This window comes from Loa loa, assembly GCF_000183805.2.
Source record: "Loa loa unplaced genomic scaffold supercont3.441, whole genome shotgun sequence".
NCBI classification, from domain to species: Eukaryota; Metazoa; Nematoda; class Chromadorea; order Rhabditida; family Onchocercidae; genus Loa; species Loa loa.
This window is the reverse complement of record NW_018108621.1, coordinates 30,577-48,032: the sequence shown is the minus strand read 5'-3', so window position 1 is coordinate 48,032 and position 17,456 is coordinate 30,577. Positions and strand designations below refer to the sequence as shown.

The following is a 17,456-nucleotide window of genomic DNA, read 5'->3' as shown; positions in this document are numbered from 1 at the left end:
AATTGTTGTATTATAGAAGAAAGTGTGAAAAAAGCAAAAAAAAAAAGCGATAAAATTTTGAAATCATTTCAAAGCTAATGAAAGAAAGGATAAGACTAACATTCGATCATTATTGTCGTCATGAATATGTACTGATGATACTAAACCACACATTACCAATTTACAGGATATATATTCTTCTAAAATGATGAAATTTTATTAAAATATCATGAATATGTTAATGAATCGTTTATAATGTTAAAGAATAAAAAAAAAAAAAACGCTAAATCGGAAGAAGCCATTCGTATAATTTTTATTAAAAAATTGCCATTATTTGTTGTAAATGATAACATTTTAAAAGTTAATAATACTTTGTTATTATTCTTCCTAATAAAATCTTTTTTTTTTCCATTACTAATATTAAGAATTAGTTTTAAGTGAAAATTTAATCTTTTATTGGCTAAAATTTTATGGTTTTTTTAAAATAATTTTTCATTAATAAATAAGATATCATTGAATTATTCATTTATTAAAATTTACAAATTATATTTCGATTCGATTTCTTGGATTAGAATAAATATTTTTAAAAATTTTTTCTTTTTTGCAAAAAGAAAATTGTTATTGAAAAACTTTTGGTTTGAAAACTTTAATAAAAAAATAATTACAAGTTTAAATTACGCCTTTTAGTAATTGAACAAATTCTAAAATTGCTAATTTTCCGCATAAATTAATAATTCATTTTAGCTAAACAGAAATTAGTTATTAGTTAATTAGTTGGCAAATTTTTTTTTTTTGAACATGTAATTTTTTTTATTCTCTTTTGAATTTATTTCGGATATTTATTGAATTCCAAAAAAAAAGGGAGAAGTTTCAGAATTTAAAATATATTCATTAACAATTAGTTATGCAAATAATCAGTAAAATTATAGCGCAGGAAAATATAATGAAAGATAGGATTTAATGGAAATTATAATTGGAAATTATAATTATTCATTAATGGATAGATCAATGTAACAAATTGAAGTAAATTAGTTCAACAATTTATAAACCAAAAATTTAATTCTTTCCATCGATCATTTAACATTTGGCTAATTAGTCAATGTAGTTTTCGCCAATTTTTCATTTAATTTTAGGAAAATTATAAAAACATTTCAACGCTAATTACAATATTCATTATTTTTAACCATAAATAAATTGGAAATTAATGAAATTGGTAGATTTGGTAGGAAAAAAGAAGAGGAAATTAAAAGAATTAAGAGGAAAAGCAAGAACAAGATAAATTGAAATAATTAAAAATAGAATGTTAAAAAGCTAATAGATATATTTATATGATAGTCACTTATATGATAATCATTATCTTTATTTCGCTATCATCATAAAATTATCACTTTCATTTCATCGTTTCATTTCATCGTCGTAAATATTTTCGATATTGATAATTTCCCCCGTTATCACATCTGTGTTAACATTTAATAAATTCCACTAGAGTTTTTCAACATGTTGTCATACTTAATCAGTGATTTTATCATTTGATAATGATAATGATTAAGCAATGAACTGTTAAAAGAAAGCAAAGAATGATTGAATGATTGAAAGCTTAGTACTGTCAGTTTTAAATAATCAATTTGAAAAATAAAAAGCATAAATAAAACAATTTAAGGTTAATTATTTATAAATTATATGATTTCATCAATTCATCCAACACATAGTCAATAGTAAATTGCAAAAACACTATATTGAAACCATAACTACTGCAAAAAAAAAAAAAACATATGCAAAAAAAGATCGGACTGAAAAAAAAAAAATTAAAATAACTTGAATATTGATTTTAAAAAAATTAATAAAATTGATACAAATAAGAAAATTTGATAATTTAGAACAAAAATTATCAAATAAGCATATGTTCTGAGGATGAAAACAAAATGATAAAAGCGAAAGAGAGGTGAAGTTTTTGAAATTTGAAACTTAAATAACGGTTATCTTAACAATAATGATATATCTGCAAACAAAAACTTTTCTTTTTTTTTTTGAACAAAAAAAAAAAAGAACGAAAGAAAAGATTTTATGTATCTATTTTTTTTTCTTTTTTCTTTTTTTTTTTTTTGAACGAATAGATAAAAAAAATTACATTTATTTTATTGCTCAATAATAAAATAAACAATTACGAATAAAAAATTGAACATATTAAATTAATAAATGAAAATATGTATCATAATAAATTTGAACAAAAAAAATAAATAAATAAATAAAAAAAACAAAGGTAAAAACTTGGATAGTATTTTTTATTATCATTATTATTTAACATATTTTTATGTTTTAAATTTTCAAAGTAACAATTTTTCAAGTATATCATTTAATATATTTTTATGTTCCTTTTTTTTTGTTTTAAATTTTCATTTTCAAAGTATTAATTTTTCAAAATATAATAATAAAAAATTTTGAAATGATAAAAATTTGGCAATAATATAAAGATGATGTTTAGATGAAATGAATTATTTGAATAAATGAAAATATTTGCAATGTTAATTTTTATTTGATAAATTTTCAGCAATTAACTTTCGAGCATATTTTTTTTGCAAAAAAAAAGAAAAATTCAAAATTAAAGAAAAAAAATAAAATGAATTTATTGTAAAATAATTAAAATATTTTGTAAATTATTTCATATTATTAGCATGCTTATCTAAGATGAAATTTGTTATCAATTAAATATAACTGAATATGAAATAAAAAAAAAAAAAAGATAATATGCAATTATAAATTTCAATTATACTACAAAATTTCATTTTAAATTATACTAAACTTGTAAACAATCAGCTATGCTATATGATTATCCTCAGTAACATAAATGATTTGTTATGCTTTCAGGATGTATATCCAATGAAATTATACACAAAATATTGATCGTTTTATCGATGAAACAACTGTCATATCAAAATTTAATGTGACAATTTAATTTAATTTGAATGAATTAATCAATCTTTCATCAATTTTATATCATTTGAATTAAATGCTAAAGATGAAAGATATTTTCACCGCTTTTGCTTTCATCTATTTATCCCTTAGAGCAGGTGTTTCTTAACCAATGATCCATGAGGATAGCAAATGCGCTAAGCAAAAGATAGGCAAAGATTGTTCCTTATCAATGTTTGATAAAGTAATGTGTTGAAAGTCCCGGTTTATGGTTTATTTTCGAATTAATATCTACTTTTAAATTCATTTTCAAAATTGTTATTTTTGAATTTTTTGATTTTTGCTATAAATATAACAAGTCAAAATTATCCGTGATCAAGTGAAAGATTGGACGCAACAGATAAGAACTGAACAACTCTTGGTTTAATTGCATGTTGAAGATTTCTCTGATCTTGTTTATAAAACAAATGTGACGACAAATGTTTTATAAATGTTACCAAGTAAATTGCAATGTACAAAGCTTTATTTCAAAAATGGTGTATAACAGAAAGAAAGATAATATTGATAAATTTATGATAAATGGAATATAACATTGTTAATTGAAGTGAAGTGAATATAGATATCGCAGTTTCAAAATTCATCACTGAACAATTTAAACTAACAGCATAAAATAAATAGGTGTTAAAATAAATATGATAACATAGGGAATTTATGCTTATGAGAAATTTATGAATGAAATGAAGCAATGCCTACGAATGGTACCAACATTTTTTTAGCTGAAAGACATAGTACTCAGTAAAGTGTTACTGAAACATCTCCTCGAGAAATTATAACATTAAATTCGTTTTTTCTCATTCAAAAAAGGAAAATGACCAAAAATTTGCATGTGAAATTACTGCAAATGCAGTGTAACCTGATTGCCAATTTGCATCTTTCATTCTATTAAACAAACACACATACGATATAATGCGATTCCGGAAAGAGATATTGATCAAAAACTTGGAACCAGAAATATTAAAATCTCTTCAGCGCTAATCAAATATAAACAAATCACATGATAAAAATAACGAGACTTATTCTTAGTTCTTTGGATTAACATATAACTGAGCAAAAAGGCATTTAAACAGAACTCCAAGAAACAACATAATTGCATAGGTCCCATGGGGTATATATCATTTTCCCTTGAACACTTTATCATAGTCCATGATCAAACGATAACAAAAATTATTCAGGTTATTTAACTGAGTTATTGGAACCTGAAAAAAGCGAATAAATTGTCATAACTAAGCATAACAAAAGAAAATTTCCCATATTATTTCTCAGTCCTTCTTCGACTGTTGCACATTTCGAAGAAAATGGTTGCTTTGTCCAAAGCCAACTGACGATACTATAGACAATGTGAAATATCAATTTTACCTCGCGATCTGTAGGCCATGTTAAGTTTGGACCAAAAACAACACTGAGATTGTTAGCATTCATCAAGTTTTCTTTGCTGTTAGCAGCTACCTGGAAAGTAGAAAAGTAAATCCAAAAAACTTTCATTGGATACAAAAGCATTTTTTGACAGGAATACTTCCTAGGCAAACAGTACTGGATCATATCTCTGCCATAAATTAGTGTAAATTGTATGAAGATGAAAACTGCCTAAAGCGACTAAAATCAGTAACTACTATTGCAATTTGTAGAAATGAAAAACAAAAAACCTCTGTCAAGAACTGGCATACAGTCTTCAACAACATTCGATTTCCAAGTGGGAGAGCATCCACGATTTCAATGATCGCTCCCAATTTATTGTCCTTTGGCAATTCTAAAGAAAGAAGTGCTCCTGCATAATTTTTACCACTTTCTCATCGATCTCTCTAATCCTTTTAGAGTTCCTAAACGTCCCTACATTCACGATATGATTTACAATGAAATGGATAGAATTCTTTAAATATATTCCTATACAGATCAGTGACCAATCAAAATTGACAGTACCTGAGAGAGCAGTAAGTTTGGGGTATAATGCATTGGTAATAACCGGCTCACCCAGTGAACGCAAAAACGTCTTCAATAAGACCGAAGCATCGACAGATGCTGCTAACAAATTATTCTTATATGGTTCTTCATTCAAAAAATCTATTTTTTCACCTGCAAACGATTTCACAGATGATAAGCCAAGAACTAAAAGATAGCTATAACAAAAAAAGTCATTATTAAAGAAGAGAAAAGAATCGAAAAATGCACGTGCATTTTAATAAAACTTTTTAATTTTGATCACAAACAGTTCATCACACAATTTCAAACAGAGTTAAGAGAATATACGAACCTCTATCAATACGTTCCTGCAATCTTCGAATTGAATTAACTTCAGCAGATCGCCTGAATAACCCAACAACATTTAAGGAATTGTCTCGCAGAAATGCAGTGAGATCAGTGACTACGGGAGGTACATCACAGTCAGGATTGTGTGATAATATGCTACAATATTCCATTCATTAAATCAATTCATCCATATACTGCTACTACCTTTTAACACTTACTTGAATCACATCTAATCGAAATTTTCGATATTCCAAAATTTTGGCAGCTATTTCCATACCTGAACCACTGTATCAACATGATAAGGTTGTCTGTAAGGCTAGGAATATGCAAACTCCTTCACCATTTCTCCTATACTTTAAACAACTCACAATTCCAATGGAACATTGAACTGTTGAGTTGGACGTGGGGTTGGGCAGGATCTTCTGGTCAGTTGTGATTTGTCAGGTGTAATGCGTGAGGCCAAAAGAAGTGATGAGTCGTGACTAAAAGGATGAAATTAAAGTAGCAATTTAAAAGATAATTAATTATAGGATTACTAGAGAAAGATGATTAATTAATTAGAGAATCACCCCCTTCCGCATCCAATAACAATTTTCAAAATAAAGAGCGTAACCATCTCATTCGCACTGTCATATATCATTGCGTCATTTACCAATTTCAGGTAAAACTTCTTATGATTTTGAATGTTAGAAAAAATGTACTCTTTGATAGGCTGCGGGAGATTGAGTTGCTCCACGCGCAAAACCGAATCCAATTCATGCAAGTAATTGACGTAATGAATCTTCCGCTCAAATTTAATGGATATAAATGGTTTGAAGATGCTCCAAACAATACGAATGAATCGTGTCGGATGAACCAGATAAAGCGCTTTCAAGTTCTTCTTGTATCTATACAAAATTCATAAAACAAATCATTTTGAATATAAAAAAAGTATAGATGAGGATAAATCACAGCCTTAATACTATCACTTCTGCCTCACATCTTATAATCAATCAATAGAACATGTCGCAAAAAACATGTCGCGAAAAATACGAAATTTCTGCAAAATTAGTTCAATATCTGCCAGCAAAAAAAAGTAAATGTTTGCTTTGCAATGATTCCTTGACCTGAAAAGAAAAAGAAGGAAAGCTCACTTTCTGTCTAGAATGGAGTTTGCTTGAAGTAACCATTTTAAGGATGGTTTGTTATTACTTCGCAATCCATAGTGGAAATACACAATAGTATAGTCTAACTCAACCAATTTATCCAGTGTAAATTGCAAAAATCTGTAACCAACATTTTTTATACTTAACTATCATGGGATCGATTGAAATATCATATAGTACAGAGAAGTCATCGGTTTTTGCACCTATCTATGAAGTTCTTTTACATTCTTTTGAAATAGAATATCAGAAGAGATGTCCTGAATTAAAAGAAAAAAAAAGGAGTCTGAACAAGTTCAATTTCGTCATCGCTAAAGTTATAATCAGAAATGATGATTCTAAGGAAGAAATTATTCGACCAGATTTTAAAAGCGTAAAGAATTCACCGTAGAAATTTCGCGTGATCAAACGTTTTATTTGAAGGAAGCCGATAAGCGTAGATCACAACAATCGGCCTGAAACGGATGATTGATGAGATAAGAAAATAGAACAGTGCAAATAATTATGCGTGAAAAGAAAAAAAAAACACGAAAGAACAGGTAAATTTAAAAAGACACCTCCCCACCCAATCACCGTCGGCAATCACATTCACAATCTCATGCTGACTTATATTGGTGAAATCTTCCGCAAACGGATCATCTGCTGAACAACCAAGTTCCTTCTCAAAATTATCGCGTTCCAGAAACGAAGATGTGATAAGAATTGGATCATCCAAACCTAATTCCTCTGCAAAACTTCACAGAAAACTTTGACTAGACAGTTAACAAAAATTCCGTAACTATATCCCTTCCAAAATACAGAAATGAAAATAAATTCTATATGTAAATCTTATCAATTAACTACAGTACTTGTATCAGTCGATAGTGCAATAAATATAACATCGCATTAAGGTACCGTCATATTAACATATTTACTTACTATCAACTGTATTAATATATGCTGATGAGAACAAAGAAAAAAAAATGAAAAACTTAACTGGCATTAGCCACTTAAGATAATAAATCAAAATGCACCGAAAGCTATTCCCTGTGATGAAAGTTTTCTGATCCAGTAAAAACTTGTTTACCTGGCTTTTATGAGCCGATATAAATCATGTCATAACTTTTGCTCGTATCGTTTTGATATAATTTACCTCTCAAACTAAGAATAATAACATTTTCACTCTAATCCCGATGATTTCCAATTTTTCTGTTCAAATAAAAACTTACTATTCAAACTAGCACCACTCATATCATCCAAGCCGAACAAATCATCCTCAGCAAATTCCGCATCCGGTTCCACAAAACCGGCATTTGCAAGCTCACAACTTCCCATTGTCGTTTGTCGTTTGAATCTTGCCAACACTTATCAATATTCCATTTTTTGAAAATTATATCGTTTCCTTTTCCCAATCGTCACAATTTTCCCTCTTTCACAGTCGTACAGTAACCGAAAAAAATTCCGGTTTCAGTCAAAGGTATCGAGAAATATTCAAAAAATCATTCTTTTCTACCATGTCGTCTCTGACCTTTGCACTCATGTAAGGTAAAGTAAAACAATCTCAGAAAAGAAACCGGGACGAAACCTTCCAAACCACTGGCAGCCTTCGCCGAAAAGTAACTATATAGGCCGCGTCATTTCATAACAGGCCGTATAATTTCGAGCACGTGATAGCATTGTTGTTAACTGCGGGATGAAGGAAATAGTTGCGGAATAGGTGGAGGTCAATAGGTCGCGAAGCTTGTCTTTATTAATCGCTGTGTTGAGTGGGTACCTGTGAGGAATAAGGGTGAAGTGTCACTTACTATTCATATTCTTAATTGATTTGATGCATGGAAGTACGGTACCTAACCAAGATATGGTAATTGAATGAATTCAGTACAGTAGTACAACATTAAATAGAATGGATCGTTTTATCTCATAAACATTTAAATTTACCGTGCTATATGGGTATTCGACAGATCTGTTAATTCAAACGCATGGTATACAATCTGACTAAGATATTGCCAGAGTTTGTGGATTCTTAATTTGCTTATATCATTCATCATTTATGAATCTGAGACAGAGTGAGCATTTAAAAAGCATGATATGAACTCGGAATGCAGCTATCTACAGAATTTTCATAATTAAGTCGCGCTTTTTTGGATAGAGTAGTTGAAGTAATATTTCAAATAGTATCGAAAAAGGTCAGAATCTGACAAATGTATTATGAGTTTTTGATATTAATTTATTTAATTTCTCTATGGGACATGCAAGATAAAATTTCATGTATTTGCAGTTTTGCCAGAATTATCGAAACTGATCAGTTTATAATATTTTTCTATAGTACAACAAAAGGATCCCCTATTATCGTAAACGTGTGAACGTGAATTTATTAAGTTAAGCGAACATAGTTTCCAAGGTTTTTTTGATCGAAACATGTAATAGCAAGATTTCGTAAAAAAAAACAAGAAAATTATCACTTACATATTCCGAACGTAATCGATTTTCAGTGAAGAGTTCCGGCGGACCACGGAACAATCAAAAGGAAGAGCAATGCCTAATCATGGACTGTGAACTGTAGATCTGGCAAGGATTTTAAGGATCTGTCAAGTATTTGAAGAATCTATCAGCATTATCTAAAAGAAGCCATCACTGTAGCAGAGCTTAGATGGCCCGAGAATCACTCACGCAGAACAGTAATTTACATGGACGAGTAGCAGAAATTATTCCGAAAAAGCTCTTTTTCTGTGCATTCCAAAATCGACCGAAGCCAGACCGTTCTACGGATTATTATTACGTCGACGACGAAGTGCATTATGACAGTTTCTATTCCGATTTTGGCCCATTAAATCTGTCTGTGCTTTACCGATTCTGTCAAAATCTCACGGAAAGATTAGAGGTATGTCTAAGAGTATAAAGAGCCACTCATCGTCAACTTTCCTGCATAGATTTCTTCTGCTAAGAATTTTCATCGGATTTCAGGAATAGAAAAAATCATCGGTCCATAAGCTCTCCGAATAGACAAATTTCTTTCCTCGACTTCTGTCTGTTTTGTAGTCCTGTAGCTCTTACAGCTTAAAATAATTTTGTGCTTGAGATCATTTGATAATGGAGGAGAGCTAAATGCCAAGACAGTGGTCATTTTGTTTTCACGCCTATTTATTATGATAAAAAAATAAAAGAAATTATTTGTGAAATATTTCTTTTTTTCGAATTTAGGAGGTGGATGGTGAGAAATCTGTAGTGGTATGCTGCGGATCTGCCGATGAATGTCGGGTAAATACAGCTTATTTAGTGGGCTCTTATGCGGTAGGTTCTCACTCTTAAATCTTGTTTTTATTTAACATGATTATCCTACTGAATTGAAAAATAAGGCGAATTGAACTTTCTTTTATTTAAATGGAAAACAAAAAGTAATTTAAATCAAAGCAAAGGCAGTACATACAGCGTATATAAAAAAAATAGGATAATAAGATATATAAAAAGCGTATATAAAAAAGAATAAGAACGATGTTTAAATATAAGATATAGAAATTTAGAAGGGAAAAAATAAGAAAAATAACATAAACGGGATGGATGACAACAAAAATAACGAGGTAAAATTGATTGAAATAAATTCGCCCTGGGTTATATATAGACGAAATAATATTTGAAAGCAATCATCCTATTTGGCGAGCTATTAATATCATTTTTTTGTTTTCCAGATTCTTTATCTGGGAATGACGGCCGAAATAGCTTATTTACGGATACACAAGGCGGAACCGAATGGCTTTATCGGATTTCGGGATGCAGCGATGGGCCCCGCAACTTACAGACTACACCTTCACAATGTACTTCGCAGTATCGAGAAGGTATTTATATAGAGCGCACGATATTTTCTTAATAGTCCTACATTTACTAAGTAATTACTAATCAGCAGCAATGTATTGGTGGTTCAACGTAATTTTTGGGATAGGGAAATTTAACAAGAAAAACTAAATTTTCATCGATAAATTTCCTCCACAAATTTGCAGCAGTGTTTTACTTGCAGAGATGTTTCCGGAAAGTTTTTGGTTTACCTTCCACTACATAGCAACAATTTGTACATAACGTATACAAGAGAGAGAGAGAGGAGGGAGACAGAGAGAGGGAGAGAGAGGAGGGGGGAGAGAGAGTGGGAGAAAGAAGCGAAACTGTAGCAAACATATAGTGAGTGCGTGGTTCTTTCTCACTCTTAAATTGTAACTGGGTTTTTGAGTTCAGCGAAACAATCTATATGAAAGACTATCTCATTCTTTGGCAGTTCTAAAATTCATAAATAGAAGAAGCAACTCTGAACATAGATACACTACTGTCGACAGCAGAAAAATTAACAACCCCAAAATGCTACCGCTCAGTAGCTCAACATACCAACATATCGATAACAATTTGTTGCATAATAGTACAGACATCGAGAGCAGTCCGACCATTTACCAGTACTTGTCAGCAAACATATAGTGCAGCAGCAGTACAGATTGAGATAAATGAAATGACATAGTTGCTAGTAGCTGAAATATTTTAATAATATAAAAGGTATTTATTATATTTAAAGATGATTTAACAAGTATTCATAGAGAGCCACGAAAACTTACAAAGCTACTCTATCTTTTAAGAAAATTACTCCTCCATCTTCTTCGCGACATCATTCATTTGTTAGATCTTCAATAAGATGATACTTTATAGCTTGTGGTAGAGATTAGGAACAAAACTTAGGAACAGTTAGGAACAAACTAAATTGTAGAGAAGTTCGAGACGATGATGCTTCCGCTTGCGATTTCCTTCTGGATAACATTAGATGCATCGTTCTAAAAACTACGTTATCTTAACTGCAACACAGGCAACTACGATTAATAAAGTCACAGTAGAAGAAAGACGAAATTGATTATCTACTTATAATGAATATTGCATGTATGGTTTATTGTAGGCAATGAAATTCGGTTGGTTGGCGTTTGACACTTTTGATCCGGATGAATATGAATATTATGAAAAAGTCGAGAATGGCGATCTGAACTGGATTATACCGACCAAAATACTAAGCTTCTGTGGACCGCACAATAAATCAGTTATTGAGAATGGTTAGTGTCAAGTTTCCTCTTTATGAATTCTTCAAGTTCATTTAAAATATAGGGTATTTGTAACTAATTAGTCGTGACTGTTATCATCGTCTAAACTCAACTAGAAGGGAGCTGGCAGTGTGACTATTATATGATAGATGAAAAAAGATTTAATTATCGAAGAATTTCAGGTTATCCATATCACGCACCGGAAGTGTATTTTGATTATTTCCGCGCGCATAACATTTCAACTATCATACGGCTCAACAAGCGTATGTATGATGCCAAAAGGTTTGTTTTCATCGTATTGATGGTAGGAGGTATGGAAAAATGATGGCGTTACCCGCGTTTTGTTTTTTAGAATGTTTCCCAGAAAGTCATTTTTGCAGGTTTTTAGACGCAGGTTTCGAGCATATCGATCTCTTTTTCGTTGACGGTTCAGTGCCATCTGATGAAATCGTCGAACGGTTTATCAATGTTGTTGATAACGCCAGAGGAGGCGTGGCCGTTCACTGCAAGGTATTTGAATATTTAAATCAGTTAGCCGTAGATTGCAGTACTTTAACGAATACTTCTTATTTGCATCAAATTTCAGGCAGGGTTAGGTCGAACCGGGACGCTGATAGCTTGTTGGTTGATGAAGGAGTATGGCGTGACAGCAGCCGAATCAATTGCTTGGTTACGAATTTGCAGGCCTGGTTCGGTGATTGGGCCACAACAAGAATTCCTTATTGAAAAGCAACCATGGTGCTGGGCAATGGGTTCCAAACCCGCTGCCACTCATCTTTCACAACTGGCTACTAAGGTTTGCTAGTCAGAAATTTTTCCTCAGTTCAGCATTCAGATCAAAATAAGACACAATGTTGTTTATTAGTGACTTGGAGTATCGTCGGAAATTTTTTAGGTGAATGAAATTCGTATTGAAGATTCGAGTTCGAAAGGAATAGTGCTGCCAACATCTCGGCCTACCTCACTGAAATCTTCACCAAGAAAGGCCTACGAAGTTGTTTATTTAAGAATAGAAGAAAATTATGCATCTTCTAGAACAAAGAAAAAGAGCTAATTGATTCTCAGTAAGTGACCATTCTTTTTAATTATTCTATTTTGCAGCTAGAAACAATGGTAGAAAAGGAATGTGGTGAGAAGAAAAGAGAAAAACCAAGCCAGGGTGATCATCTGCTGGTGCAGAAGGCTAAAGCACAACGGACTATGGTATCACATGCAAAATTTACATCACCTACTACCCCCGTTAAACCGCTGTCAACCAACAGTAACACAATGACAAGACGCCCTTTGAGAAGCTATGGCGATGTCAGCATACCACCACCGGTAATTTTGATCACTGTGATATCTGAGTATGAGATATCGGAATGTGCAGATGAATATTTCTAGCTGGCTTCGATATTGTTATATAAGCAAATAAGAGAGAGTAGGATTGCAGATTTGAATTTATCACAAAATACATGCTTGATTTTGTATACCAGAGAATTGGTAACGTGTCGAATGCTGTCTAGTGAAAGATGATGTGGTTTGAGATGCAAAGTGTTATTCCACATGTAATTAAGAGTGCTATAACAAATTTTTCCCTTTTTTTATACCTGAAGAATTACTACGGAGTAATTGTTGATAAGAAGAAAAACATTAAATTAGGTCAAAGTACGATCACATTCCCAGGGATATTTGTACCTCATAGTAGAATATGTTCAGATCTCACGAGTTACGGTATCTGCAACGACTTCTGTAGCGAATAATAGACCGTTAACAAAGTGCAAATCATCACGAAGACTTGCCACGTAAGTTATTTTCTTTTCGTTTTGCAGGAAATAAGATTTAGTGAAACTGCAAGACGGTTTGTTACTATGTTTCATAATAATAACCTAGTCATTTATTGAATTATCGTGAGAAATAAGTGATTTATTAATTAAAAATTATTTCAGGATACGCAACAAACCTTATGCATGCTCAGGAGTTAAAGTTAATTTGCCAGCATCGGTTTATGAACTAAGGCCTAGAAACAATAATAAAACATACGGTGTGTTTCGTTTTACTGATCCTGCCAAGGAGCTTGCACCCAATTCGGTTGCCCTTATCGGTATTTCTGTAAGTATTTGCATAGTTTTTTCACTAAATATTATGTTGTCTGGAACATTTGTTTTCAGAACCATTCATTTTCCATGAACTATGAATCATTTCTAGATACTATTGAGAAAAGACTAAAGCCTTATGTAACAATTAACTTGCGCATTCTAGGCTCGGCGAAATCTGAGTGAATTATAAAATAGACAATCAATATCCGGTCTTGACAAACGGTAAGTGCTTAATGTAAAAACAGGAATGTACACCAAAGCATTTAATGATCTTCCTTCTAGTGGTCGAGAGGCGGGTACGATTTAATCCAGTTGAAATTTTATCTGTATTCCGTACGGCATTTTTTTTTACCCTGTATAGAGTTGAACATTTTTAATTTCCTTTGGTGGTTTACCAGTTTAATTTCTTTTCATCTCATTGTTGGTAGTATCTTTGTAGCATATCTGTTTTTGTAGTTGTAGTCGTGGAAGCCTTCCACATATTAATCTTATGGTAGTAGCCCAGCCGTTATTGTTTGAATTTCGTTGAAAATAACGGTTTTAAGTCTTTGGAACTGAAAATTTTTGACTTGAATAGAAATAGAATTGCTGGGCTTTTGTCACTTTCCCATTGTATTTTTTTAAACTGTGCTTTTTCGTATTTGTAGTTTCTATTAATTTGTATGAAATGTATATGTTTTAATGTATGTATTGTTCTGATCGATGCATTTAGGAGAGCCCTCCCAAATTCGCGCTTTGTGGCCTTCTATTGCAGTTGAATGCTTCCCGTGCTTGGCAACATATATATAGTTTACGTAAGATAATAGCCTCACTCTTAGTTCTTAGTCTTTTGAGTTATCCACCATACCAGTTTTATCGTATCTTGTGGTTCGGCAATGACATATTGGATGAGAAACCAGCAAAACGGCTTTCTCAGTTCCATAACATCAGAAACCAACAGAATTTTTCAATTTCATCGCACTTATTTGTTGAGCAGATAGATGCTTGACAGGAATTACGATTATAAATATACTGAGACCAGTGTACAACAAAGAGCCTTCATTATTTTTATTGAGATCCCACAATTCCTATGTATTGTTTAGTCGTTTGAACACAAGATGCCTTCCTTTCTATATAAGAAGTTCAAACTGGTGGATTGATTACTAGAATGACACTATTAACACAGCTTAAATTGTTACATTATGACTGAGGCTAGGAATTTTATATGCTAGAAGGCTAGAGTATGCTAGGGACTTTGCAAACAATTTTTTTCTTTTTTGAAGGACCGAGATAATACTAAGATATGTTTCTCTCAATATTCCTGTCAATAGTACTCTTGCAATTGTAGCTGTGCATTTATTAACACTTCAACTGCTTTTATTGCATAATATATCACTTTTAATTCAACTACTTCAGATAATATGTCCGTTTTTATCTAGCTATTTTTATGTTGCGGCAGACTGCTACAAGCTATTCTATTAGTCTTGCTGCCATATTTCTTTGACAGATTTTTAATCAATTTTTATAAAGAATAACTTCATATCACTAGTTGCATTCTATTTGTTGTCATGTGTAATCATCCAGAGGAATCTTCAGTCAAAGCTTCAAACAATGGTTAACTATATTATTGACGCAACAGATGTCTGAGGAACAGAAATTGAGTTCGGACCGTGAGAGAGTACACAACAAAGAAGTTTTTCTTTTCTCTTGACAAATTCCTAATTATTTCCTATAAAAACCCAACGAACAATAACAAGCTTTTGTAAAACAGATGTAGAGGATATCATTTAATCCATCCATAAACGGAAAAATACTATACGGGAAAACAACACTAACCGTCTTCATATTTTTTCTTTCCGTGAAATGGGAAGGAATGCAGACCTCTGCTGATATCGTTTTTTCCTATCGACAGTTGCATACCTAGCAAATAACGAAAAATGAAACATAGCAACAAAACTTTGCGCATCAACGCATGAGATATACGCGTTTAAAAATACCAAACAATTTCCCTCGTTTTCTTTTGATAAATTCCTAATCGTTCCATAGAGGAATGAATGTTTGAGAAAAAAAAGTAACGTGAGAAAGGATGAAAGCAGGGTTACTTGTAATATTGTGCATATATCACGATCATAATGGAACAAGAAGGAATCAGGCAGAACATCAAACAATTTGAAAAGCATAAAGCATTTTGAATAAAAAACAATTTGAAAAATCAACTAGTTGAAAAAACAGACTGACTTTCACCGATGCGATAGCTGAACAATGGAAAATTCAATGCAAAAACCGAAGGTACAATCAACAAATAACCCAAAAGTAGCCTAACAGGAAGTGTTGCAAAAATATCCAAAATCAAAAGAAAGGACTCCATCTTCACGATGCTCTAGCATGTCTGCAGTTCAATTAAGTGCTGCGTAACACATGATAAATGCTTAAGCAAAGTTAATTTTACGAATACATGGATAGTATTCACTACTCATAACTTTTTAGCAAGAAAAAGAGCATGGTTGTCAGCCAATGATGCCCCAACGATACGATAACCATCAAGATGTGCCGAAGTAATCTTCCGTGGTCGCGAAACCATCTTCTCCTCATCATCTTTAATCCCCAAACCGAGCTGACCGGAAGAATCATAACCCCAAGAGTAGGCATTTCCTAAAAACAATTGTAAAATGTACTCCGATTAACCTGCATCTATCAAGAAGCATTTTGTTATTTATAACACTGATCGGGAACTAACCATACATCCTTACAGTCAATAACTTTCAATTTAGCCAATGATAATCAAAAGATACCATTATCAGTCCAAACAATCGAGCAACCAAGACTAGCCGATATTCCCTTGACCTGCTCTGGTATGTCAATCTTCTGCAGTTCTGAATACTTCCAGTGGTCATCCTCCTTACCATTCCACGTGCCCAATCCGAGCGCATTGTCCGTGTTTTTTCCAATGCCATATACTTCGCCTAATAAAGTTCTTTGTTTTTAAAAGTTTGCGTACCAAATGATTATATCAGAAACACTTGAAAAGTCATTAAATATTTCTAACAGTAAAACCGTTGAAAACCAGCCCGAAATAGGTAGGAATGGGATGGCAGCAACAAGCACAAATTAAAATAGGTACAGAAAATTCTTAAGTTCATGATGATGCAGAATCATTACCCTGTGCATTCAAAGCAACGATATGTTGGATACCACTCAGTTCAACAACTGCTGTGCTTCCGAATGCGCTCGCCTTAACCGGATGCATTATTTTCAGTTCTGGTTGACTACCTACAAAATCCATCATAGACCTAATTAACATATCTGATAAGAAAGGAGAGAATTTTTTATATTTCTCTTTGAATAATATATAGAAAGCTGGTCATTTCGATTCTTGAATGATATCAGACTCAATTTTTCTGGTTTCGAAAGAAATGTACCAAGATTCGACGGATCCGATTGTCGCACCTTACCTACAAAAAATTCGCCTACTTAGTGTAGCAAAAAGTAAAGAGAAGCATATGAATTTTCTTGCGCTCTCGCTAAGTAGCGAAAGAAAAACCCCAGTACAGACCTTCATCTTCTGGAGCTTCTGGTGTTGGTACACCCAACTGCCCAAAATTGTTTAATCCGCAGACATAAACAGTGCCATCAATGGATCGAGCAGCAGTCCAAAATCCACCAGCCATAATGTTGTCGAACAGGACCAGTTTCTTCTTCCCCTTATCGTAAACTGAAATTCTTAACGAGTCTGGTGAATCGTTCACCATTCGCTGGGAGCGAATGTGAGAAACCCGTGAACATCTCCCTAATTGGCCAACTGAGCCATCGCCGAACGTTAACACTTCGCCATTCTCTGTTAGCATTACCAAATGATTCTCGCCTGCTGCAATCTGTAAAATTTTCATAAACTTAATCAGTAAAAGCAATTACCCAACCTACTCAAGAACAAAGAGTTACCCAAATTCACTACACATCTGAACGACGATACCTTTACGATGACTTTTTGTTGATGTTGCACTATGACCACTGGTTGTTTCTCC

At 32.4% G+C, this 17,456-nt stretch overlaps 3 protein-coding genes across 3 annotated transcripts in view; 1 reads left to right on the top strand and 2 right to left on the bottom strand.

Annotated features, from left to right (window-relative positions):
* Positions 1–4,061: 4,061 nt before the first annotated feature.
* On the bottom strand, positions 4,062–7,649 carry LOAG_06359 (RhoGAP domain-containing protein; the record flags this gene model as incomplete). Its single annotated transcript, XM_020447128.1, has 11 exons — positions 4,062–4,145; positions 4,306–4,395; positions 4,593–4,696; positions 4,867–5,019; positions 5,198–5,349; positions 5,562–5,675; positions 5,895–6,080; positions 6,327–6,458; positions 6,722–6,790; positions 6,893–7,052; positions 7,544–7,649. The coding sequence occupies 11 exons, from the start codon at positions 7,647–7,649 to the stop codon at positions 4,062–4,064; spliced, it is 1,350 nt and encodes a 449-aa protein (XP_020302608.1).
* Positions 7,650–8,796: 1,147 nt separating this feature from the next.
* LOAG_06358 (hypothetical protein) lies at positions 8,797–13,989 on the top strand. The gene is made up of 12 exons (XM_003141894.2): positions 8,797–9,195; positions 9,516–9,605; positions 10,001–10,147; positions 11,239–11,389; positions 11,560–11,659; positions 11,758–11,887; positions 11,964–12,173; positions 12,273–12,371; positions 12,479–12,697; positions 13,076–13,161; positions 13,306–13,468; positions 13,619–13,989. The coding sequence occupies exons 1-12, from the start codon at positions 8,965–8,967 to the stop codon at positions 13,643–13,645; spliced, it is 1,653 nt and encodes a 550-aa protein (XP_003141942.1). The 5' UTR covers positions 8,797–8,964; the 3' UTR covers positions 13,646–13,989.
* A 1,674-nt stretch (positions 13,990–15,663) lies between these two features.
* The window catches only part of LOAG_18680 (CBR-RAN-3 protein), a 4,372-nt gene continuing 2,579 nt past the window's right edge, over positions 15,664–17,456 (bottom strand). The window contains exons 7-10 of the mRNA XM_020451344.1: positions 16,988–17,306; positions 16,594–16,704; positions 16,227–16,397; positions 15,664–16,086 (exon numbers count right to left, since the gene is read on the bottom strand). Of these exons, the coding sequence (XP_020304880.1) occupies positions 15,908–16,086; positions 16,227–16,397; positions 16,594–16,704; positions 16,988–17,306 (780 nt within the window). The 3' untranslated portion in view covers positions 15,664–15,907. The remainder of the gene's footprint in view (positions 16,087–16,226; positions 16,398–16,593; positions 16,705–16,987; positions 17,307–17,456) is intronic.